The 10,385-nt window shown below is 39.0% G+C and overlaps 1 protein-coding gene across 1 annotated transcript; it reads right to left on the bottom strand.

Moving 5' to 3' along the window:
* Nucleotides 1-1,253: 1,253 nt before the first annotated feature.
* Nucleotides 1,254-4,174, bottom strand: LOC113296706 (zinc finger protein ZOP1-like). Its single transcript, XM_026545026.1, has 5 exons — nt 3,972-4,174; nt 3,134-3,334; nt 2,599-2,722; nt 1,919-2,014; nt 1,254-1,818 (listed from the first exon to the last, which is right to left on the bottom strand). The coding sequence occupies exons 1-5, from the start codon at nt 3,978-3,980 to the stop codon at nt 1,466-1,468; spliced, it is 783 nt and encodes a 260-aa protein (XP_026400811.1). The 5' UTR covers nt 3,981-4,174; the 3' UTR covers nt 1,254-1,465.
* Nucleotides 4,175-10,385: the final 6,211 nt, after the last annotated feature.

The raw sequence follows: 10,385 nt of genomic DNA, 5'->3' as shown, positions 1-10,385 counted from the left end.
GAAAGCATCATACATTGCACATAATGATAGTTAATTGATAGCAACAACATTCTTAAAGAATAACAAAAATTTGCTATTGGATACAATATAAAACAGATAAGATTGTGAACACAAATATGAATGGGTCTGATAATTTCAGAAAACTCAACAAAATGTATGCATCATCATGATGAAGAAATTGACAATCACCATATTTATCTAATTTCTAATATTATCTTGGCTACTAACTCTTGATTTAGTAAAAAGATATACATGTTTAGTTTTAAAGGTGGGCTAAGAGCAACTGCAGTGGACGACTAAACCCAAATTTTTAGTCGAGTGGGCTGGCGTAGTGGGACGGACCATCGATCAAAATTTGATCAAAGAGTAAAACCCAGACCAAATTTGGTCGGCGATCAAGACCAAACCCAAATATAGTCGGACGTTTATATAATGTCCGCCTACCCGACGGGCGTTGTATAATGTCTGTTTGTAGCCGCGCGTTCGTAAAGTTAACGCCTGGTGCAGGACGTTGGTATAATGTCCGCCTGGATGGGGCATTGATATAATGTCCGCCTGGATGGGGCGTACGTAAAGTTAAGCCGGGCACCCAGGCGTACATAATGTTAACGCCTCTCTTGGGGCGTTGATATAGTCATGATCTTTACTCACTTCATTTGAAAACTTTGCTTCGGGCGTTAACTTTATCAACGCCCCATTTTTATTTTTCTTTTTGAATATGTCGGGCGGAATCTTTACAAACGCCCCATGTCAGGTGTTATCTTTATCAACGCCTGATTCCAGGCGTAAGCTTTATCAACGCGCGATCAAATATACTCTTTTCCCACTACGCCACATGACGGACTACACTCAAATTTGATCTTTTTTTTTAGTCTTTGGTCTTTGGTTATACTCGCACCACTGTGTACGCTCTAACAAAACATCTACATGTTTATTTCATTGAACCTTCTGGGAGGGTTGGTACTAAATTTATGACTGCCGTTTACTCTGACCAGAGTCTTCTATAAACATGGGCAGACCTCTTTATATCTCACTCTTGATAAGCCAAGAATGGCTGTGAATTTTTTTGGCTAGTTCATGTGAAAAACGACACTTCTTTAAAATATACCAAAACTGCGCGAATATTAAACATAACATTTGACATAAGCATAAAAGAGAACGGGACCTGTTGTGCAACTGCAACGTAAATTCTGTAGAGAGAGCTTCCGTTCAATAGTTTACTTATTGCAAAATCGATTATGCAAATCTTTACCTGCAGAGAGAGAATTATCAATAGATAGTTTCACTGAATTCACTTTGCTAGTCTATTTTGGAATATTCAACAAATTACAAACGTAAAGACAGTTAGGTTGAATGTCCTCAGTTGTTGATTTGGGGAGGAACTTGACTGAACTGGTGCAGATAAGCGCACTCCAGTTCGGTTACTGATTTTGATACACTGCTACTCTATCCGTTCTACCACAATCTAAAGTCGGTAATTTTGGTAAAGGCCCAGCAAGGGTTTTTCTCTTTCTTCCATTCGTTTCTTTGCATCTTCTCTGGCTTTAAGTGCAGCTGCTTCCTCTTTAGACACCACTTTTGGTTTCTTTTCCTCTTGCCTCTTCCTTTTATTGACAGCGACTGACGACGAAGCACTTTTATCTGACCTCGATGGATTTACAGAAGACCCCTGAATAACCAATCCAGGAGCCGGTCCACCAATACTTTTGCTCCCACCTTCTGAAGCTGCTGATAATGGCTTCTTTGAAAGTGAACCTTTCGGTTTAGGTTGGGCTGAGCCTCCTATAGCAAACGCCTCTTCCTGTGTCACCCACTTACCTGGTTCAACCCAATATCAGAAAAAAATCGAACACTGAAAACAAAATAAAATAAGAGACAAAAAGAAGATTCTGTAGAAGCTATGTATTGAGCGAAATACCTATTGCGTCCGAGTAATAGAAGCCCGAGTTCGGATCATAATAATATCCATTCAGTTGATTGTAGTAATAGCCTGATACACTATCAAGCACCCAGTCTGCAATCATCTGAAGCTATTTCAGTTAACTATACAAAATAAAACCTAAAATATTTCACAGAACATACATCAATACTTAATAAACCACATCAATAGTCAACAAATGAACATGGTAACATCCAAAGTGACTAAAAATGCAAGTGAACATGGTGTATGCGAACTACCTAAATCTGGTCATCCCGGTCGAGCAGCTCTCCAAGTTCATTGATGCAACCTACAAACTAAATTACATGGTAAGAGCTAAGTTACATGGAAGCAATACAACAATATTACAGTAATACCGTTAATCATATGGTGCCTTGAATTAGATATCCAGTCATCACACACTATGAGACAGCTCGACCATGTTGACCTTTTAAGGCATATCATTCATATCCTTGAGGAGGAATGAGAGCAACCAACCGCTGGTGTCCAATCATTTGGACTTCCTGACCACCATAAAGAATCCAACTGTGTAAAGACTTTCATAATTTTAAGGGTATCTATTTGGGTTATGCACAGTGCACCACACCTTTGCTACTCTATAAATAAGGTTTCTTAGTAACAAAAGAGTAAATTGATACAACAATTTCAATGTTTACCACCTCTGGAAGCTGAAGAAAATCGACCAGCGCCTACACTCTCCTCCTGAGCTTCTACAGCACGAGTATTTGAATCCCTGACCTCTTTAACAGCGGCTAAATCCTTCTGATAGCTGCGTTTAGCTTTCTGGTAAAAAAAAGTCGGAATGAAAGACATACATCAGTTCAACTGAAAGCGCACCACAAAATAAAAGATACAACAAGAATATTCTCTCGGAAGAGAGTGGATAGAGATGAAAGTCAGACTCATATAGGGCAATCTTTTGTTTCTGCTTTTGAGATAAACATAGCTAGACTTTTAGGTCAAGGTGATAGACCATATCACATGCAGTGTAATAGTTCTTCACTCTACCAAAGAGGCCACAAACAAAACCTTATATTCTTGGGAACATTACTATGATGCTACTGGATATCAATACAAGTCACTGAGTGCTGAAACTTGAATTTGAGTAATGGTAAATCACTCATGATCCGCTAAAGCATACATGACAATATATATGAGAAACAAAACTGCAAAGTTTAAATTTGGTAAACTTACTGCTTCGATTTGCTCCAGAGCACGTGCTGCTTCATTTTGTTCCTTCTCCTTGGCGACATTGTCTTTTCGCATAGTATCGAGCCTCTTAGCGACACTATCCTTGTGACGCGTACCAAGTTCATGTGTTCTTATACTTGAAGGATTGTTTGAAATATAAATCTTGCAGAAGTCGCACCATTTGTTTCCCTGGCTAACCCAATACTGCAAAACATACAATTAATAGTTCATTACATGCTTGTCTTACAATAATCATAACTACAGACAAGAATACAACATCAAAGTGCAACCAGATGTCCACTTGAGCACATCAGAATGCATATAAACAAAGTACATCAATACAAATCTATCAATCAAACAGGACATTTTATCTGTGCTTTCCATCTCCATATTTTCTAGCTCTAGAATAGTTGTTTTTGCTTTAATGACAGGTTCCAAGCACTATTATACTTCAACGCCACTGGTATGCTAATTTCGGCTTCAACAACAAACCAATTCTCCCTAACTTACGAGCGTCACAAATCTAGTTTACTCAATCTATGATATGGGATACTAATAGTACCAATAATCCTATAAGGTGTATCTTCTAGCATATATTAGTTAGGTTTTGTTATTCCGTGTTTTTCAATGAAATCTCCTCAATGTGATTTAGGGTTATTCATCAATTAGGGTTTTCTAAATTTGTTAGACATTATGTGTTCTGCATTTTACCAACTATCATTAATTATAATTTGATCTAAAACTCAGAGTTTGATGCGTTTCGTACTTATGTATATCGAATTAAAAGCTTCTATGAATAAAAGGAGATAAATATATCGATAGATGGATAAAAGAAATTTACCTCAGTCATGATTGCAACCGGAAGCTCCTGTGCTGAATTCGAACGCCCTAAATAATCAGAAGGAGGGTAAGATCAAGACTTGTGCAGGCAGAAGATGAAATTGAATATCTTTTAACTCCAAAAATAATGTCTTTGTGGTTTTTGCTTAGAACCCTGCATACAAGACTTAAACGGGGGAACTCGATTGTGTTTAGTCGAAACTGGAACCGGTTCTGCAGCTTTTAAATCCCCTTTAAGATTAAGATTAGGAATACGAGGTGTAAAAGAAAGAATCCTACCTAGTACCTAGGGCTGCACAAGACCCGGACCGGAACCGAAAAATCCGGATCGGAATCGAACCAGTACCGGTGAAGGTGTTACAGGAAATGGGAATGAAAATCAGAACCGGTATAGGAGTGGGTATGATAACGCATCTGAACCAATTCATGTCAGTCTCGGTACGTTCCTTACCTCCTACGAGACCTGTATCTGGCATAATTTTTCGGCATACTATCCAATCCAAGCACAAGAGACCCGTTCCTAGTTGTGTTCCAACTATAGCCGATATTGTTCCTACTTTCCCACTTCGGTTATCCATTCTAGCATACTCTCTTACCCGAGCACAAGAAACCTGTCCCTAGTTGTGTCCCAACTATCATCGATATTGTTCCACTTACCCACTTCGGTTATCCGACAATGTGATATTTTTAATGGCACTAATGCGGTCAACCAGCAGCAGCTTCTCGAGAGTTTACCTATCTTGTGATTACGCTCGGCTGAGCACGCTTCACTGAGAAGTTTTTCTCACACAGGTGTACCCGTCAGACCTCGGTATTAGGAAATGACAAACCACTACCTATATTCCAATCGACGAACTCTACCCGAGGAATTGAGGTATTATAATACCACCACCTTAAATTGTAGTCGTCCTCGGCCCTAAAATATATTTAACCCCAGATCTCTGATGTTTCCTGCCACTTATAAGACCAATACCTGACCCAACTTGTCCAACACACTTTCTCATCCTCGACAGGTGACCCGTCGTTGTCTCTAATACCATTTGTAATGAACCGACTCTCTGTCGATATTGTTCCCACTTTGCCATTACGGTTATCTGGCAGTGTGAAGCTTTCAACGGGCACCACTGCAATCATCCGATAACATCTTCTCGAGATGTCATCCATCCCTGGACTATTCCCGCTGAGCACGCTTAACTGCATAACTTTTTTCCAACTTTAGAGCCCATTGTGCTGAAAAGACCTTGGTGATAGGAAATGACAAACTATTACCTATATTTTAGTCGGCGAACCCTACCTGCCAAGTTGTGGTATTACAATACGACCACCTTAAATTGGAGCCGTCGTCTCAAGTCCAGTTGCTGACCCAACCTGTCCAACGCACTCTCTCATCCTCGACAGGTGACCCGTTGTTTTCTTTGATACCATTTGTAATGATCCGACCCTCCACCCATATTGTTCCCACTTAGCCACCGCGATCATCCTATAATATGGGGTTTTGAGCAGCATCGTTGCGTGTCATTCAACAAAAGCTTCTTATGAGGTTACCTATTCCTAGTTTACCCCCACCCTATCACGCTTAACTTTAAAGCTTCTTGCCAATTTTAGAGCCAATTGTGCTGAAAGTATAATATAAATGTTCCATACCTCTTGCGAGACCAGTATCTGGCATAATCTTCCAGCATACCCTTCCACCCGAGCACAAGCGACCCGTCACTAGTTGTATCCCAACTACCATCGATACTATTCCCATTTCCTCACTTCGATTATCCAGCAGTGAGAGATTTTTAATGACACTATTGTTTTATCCAGCAACGGCTTCCCGAGAGGTCATTCATCCTGTGACTACTCCCGACGAGCATGCTTAACTGAGAATTTTTTTTCCACTACTTAATCAAGAGCACCCACCAGGCCTCGGTGTTAGGAAATAACAAACCACTATAATCGGCGAACGTTATATGCCAAATCAGAGGTATTACAATGCATAGAAATCTTTACTACTAAGTCTGTGGTGCGAGATGTTTTAGGAAATTGTCCATGACATGCTTAGGCATTGATGAACTAATGAGTCTCATTGGACTCTTGTATCTTCAGAGGGGACATGATCTATAACAACGTGATGGACGTATGTGGATGTTCACTCGTGATGCTCTGAAGAAGTTTGAATTGATCTTACTAACATTAGAGCTGTCAATGGGTACCCATTACCCAGAATCGAAACCAGAACCGTCAGATTCAGGTCCTGTTCCGGGTCCCGAAGTTAGGCCCATTAACAACTTAGGGCTCGACGGGTAATTACCTGATTGGAATTTTAACAGGTCCAAACGGGTAATACTTGTTAGAGCATTGCTCGGTCGAACTCACAAGTGTAACTGTCTCAAGGTTGTTATCAAATTTAGTTGTCAAAACTATATCTTGATTTCTAGTCTACAATTAGTTAAGTCTCGGACTTGGATATAAATGTAGTTGAGAAACAGTGGATTACGGCAGTCATCATTGCAATTCTACCATTTTAAAGTGAAGATCAGCCGAAGCTTTTGGAGAACTTCATCAACAAAAGGTAAGTGAAGACTGAACCACATATTTCTCAAGTTATATTCACTTTTTTATCTTTGAGACGCTGTCGCATAACTAATTAGACTATTATGCATATACAAGAATTTCGAGTCAAGTTTATCTTGATAATTAGTTTTCGGAATATAATGACTAGCTTAATGAAAATTTGTTCATACTTGATGAATTTCTGTTAAGGACAATTTATTGTTCGCAATCAAAATCATGATTCAAGTTTTATTATTCAAAAATAGCCTGGAACAGTGATATGTGCCATTGATGTTATTCGGGAATGTTTCGAATCGATTTAGAGAAAAATATATAACTACTATATATTCGGATAAAAGACAGTGTTATCAGCTTACAAACTGGGGAAACTGTTATAAGTGTGAAGCCGTATTACATGTACTCGTACACGTAGTGTACTAGATATATATCGACTTGCAGATTTGTGGTACACGTATCCTTATGCACATTATGTAAAAATCTGTTTAAATCATGAACCGTATCGGTACGCATACTCGTATGCAAACCGTAAAGGAATTGTGGTCACAGAACCGGGTTAGTATCCATACCGATACATGTATTAGAAGAGTTATGTGTTCCGGAACTCGGTTGTTTATCCAAACCGGTACACGTACCAAAATAGTATTGTGGTCTCCGGAACCGGTCATAGTCTTAAGGTATCCATACCGGTACGCATACTTAAATAGTTCTGTGAACTCCGAAACTTGGTTTGACTTATTATCTCACAAACCGGTACACGTACTGTGACAGACCTGACTCACGAACGACTATGGTATTTGTACTTTGTACACCTAATAACCATGTCGGCTATTTTCAAGTGCGAATAAATTATTTCTACGAGATAGTTAGCATTTGATCAATTCTCTAAAAACACTAGACTTGTTTGATCACATGATTGTGTTTCATGGTTAATGTCTTAAGTATTCATGAAAATGAATGTTAAGCTTTTAAGTTCAAATCGGCTAGTTCCGTCAAACCACCTTGAACATAATCTTTATACACGGTTTGGTTACGGTTTCACCTGACCAGAGTGTATATCTTGTTTATGTAAATCAAATTCAAAGATTCATCTAACGGTGGATATTGATTGCTTGGTTCCAAAGCTATCTTAGCTTAAACCTAAAACAACTATGCTTTGAATGTCTATAAAAGAGGAACTCCAAGCAACTGGGATATTTGAATCCCGATACTACTTTAGTGTGTCCTAGTTGTAATTAGAGTCATCCTCTTCCTAACCCTTTTAGGGTTTAGTGACTACAAAGACTTCATAGGGATTCATGAAGCCAGGTCCAGTTATCTTTTCTTGATAACTCGGGTATCCTGATCTTGATCGATTGTTGAGCTGCTCACTCGATCAAGATAGATAGAAATCATCAAAGTTCTCTTCATCTCAAACTTTGTTGATTCCACAAGTTTTATACTTATGAGGTGAATAATAATGTAGGCTGCACTTCGGGTTGCATAGGTCTGGATTTTGAGGGTAGCTAGACTTTGTCTAATGCTATCAATTTCCATCACCTTTGATCAAACTTTTTGATTGTAAAGGAAATCATGCATAGGCTTAATCTGTGGGAGGAAGATTGGTTTAAAGTCTTCAATTGAGTTGAAGCAATTCTTAGTTGGTGTGATGTCAGCTAAGGGAATCAATTGCGCGGAGTCCTGCTGGGATTCAAGAGGCGTAAGAAGCACGATTGTACCTTAATCAATGGGAGACTCGATTAAGGCTCAACTATATCCTGGTCCGAATTTAATTGGTAGTACGCTAGTGTCTGTAACGGCTTAATATAGTTTGGTGTTCAATCTGGACTAGGTCCCGGGGTTTTTCTGCATTTGCGGTTTTCTTGTTAACAGAATTTCTGTGAGGGGGAGTGGTTTCCATGTGAGATGGAGTATTGACTAAGGGGGAGTGATACATATCACCGTAGTATTATTGTTAAAGTCGTGATGCAATTGGACTTTGATGTTGCATAATAATACTATGTCACTGTATAATGATGATCGAGAATCTCGATTTCTCTCATTGTTATAGCTACGGATCTTCAACAACGGTGATGCTAAACTTACAACCTTTGGGATCATTGGAGTACTTGGAAGGACGAAGATTTCAGGGAACGTTGAAGATTAGACTATGGAATAGGAGCCACTAAAGTTTATCTTTTTTGTATTCCATATGTATTAATAGTTTTGTCACTAAAATTGACAAAGGGGGAGATTGTTAGAGCATAGCTCGGTCGACCTCGCATGCGTTGCTATCTCAAGCATGTTTGTCAATGTTAGTGATCAAAACTATGAGTCTTGATTTCTACTCTACATAGCTAAGTCTCGGACTAGGATAGAAAAGTGTAGTTGAGCTCAAGGACTTCATGGAGATTCATCATACAACGACGAAGATCTACTCAAAGAACCGTGGAACTTCATCAACAAAAAGGTATGTGGAGACTTGAATTTATCTATCACTCAAAAGTCTATCTCTTCTATCTCCTACTTCTTATGAGACAAAAGTCGTATGCTATATAGACTGGATCATACACATTTGATATTTCGAGCCGAGTATATCTCGCCTATCTATATCCCGAAATCATGTGTTGGTAAAGAGTTTCGCTTTGATCGGGTTTATCTTCACCTAAAGACGAAAGTCATAATGTTTCAATTACTTTGAAAATCGCTTTGACGAGAAATAGTGTAACAACTATATAACGTCCTCTAAGAATGTTTCAATGGTTGGAATGAGAGTTTAGGTCTATATAACCAATGATGGATATAAGCATTGTGTGGAAACACATATGTGCATAAGTCCTATTCCTTAATCCGAAGTTTGCGAACTTTGTTGATTGAGAGAAACCGGAGGAAGTGGCTTTGCCAAGTCCGTGAACTCAGTTTGCGAACTCAGTCCGCGAACTGACGAAAGTTCTTTTGCCGAGAATTTCTGCTGGGATTTTACAAAAACTCGTTTGCGGTTTTAGTCCGCGAACCTAGTCCGCGATTAGCGGAAGTCTCCTTGCCGAGATTTTCTGCTGAGTTTGGAAAACTCTGCCGGTTGTATTAAGTCCGCGAACTTGTTTGCGTACTTGAGTGGGTTATGATCTAAAGATGTGCTCTGAACATGAAACTTAAATTACTAAGGAATGCAATATGCAAACTGTGGATATAAGGTTCATGAGCCGATTCAATCGAATCGAATCATCTTTGTTTCAATTGTGTCCTGTGTTGTTACATAAGATCTCATAACAATTGAACAACTCTCTAACTAGTTCATTTGAGTCAATTGAACTAGTTATGGTGAAGATGAACAAGGTTAATATGAAATACTCATATGGTTGACCTTTTGGGTTACTATGTTGAACCAACATACACGTACACGTTTGGGAACGGTTTTCACAAACCCATTAAACGTATATCTCAAGTGTGTGTGACAAGCTAAGTTTTCGATATAACGGTTGAGAAATATTAGCTTGAATCTAAATCAGGTTTTCATCTAACGGTGAATATTGATTGCTTTGTAACTAAGGAATAACCCTGATTTGAAGACTATATATAGGAGACATCTAGCATTGGGCAAAACTAATCCCCATACGTCTGTGTGATACTAGTGTGCTCGCTAGAGTCGATTCTCCTCTAACCTTTGGTTTTCTTCTCAAAAACCAGGTTAACGACTTAAAGACTTCATTGGGATTGTGAAGCCAGACCGATACTATTTTTATCGTAGTTGTGTGATCTGATCTTGCATCTTCTATCGTACGAGTACAATCTTTGTTTGGATTGAGATCGTGAGAGTTCTCCAATAGGAAAGATCGTGAGAGTTCTCCAATTGTTATGCGATCCTTCATCCAGTCGCGTG

The sequence above is a fragment of the Papaver somniferum genome, chromosome 1, assembly GCF_003573695.1.
Source record: "Papaver somniferum cultivar HN1 chromosome 1, ASM357369v1, whole genome shotgun sequence".
NCBI classification, from domain to species: Eukaryota; Viridiplantae; Streptophyta; class Magnoliopsida; order Ranunculales; family Papaveraceae; genus Papaver; species Papaver somniferum.
This window is presented reverse-complemented; position numbering and strand designations above follow the sequence as displayed.

Excerpts from the sequence above, each read along its gene's own strand:
- LOC113296706 (XM_026545026.1), bottom strand. Across the intron at positions 2,723-3,133 it reads CTCTGGAGCAAATCGAAGCA|AAAGCTAAACGCAGCTATCA; the intron begins GTAAGTTTACCA and ends TTTTTTTACCAG. Across the intron at positions 1,819-1,918 it reads CTATTACTCGGACGCAATAG|GTAAGTGGGTGACACAGGAA; the intron begins GTATTTCGCTCA and ends GGGTTGAACCAG.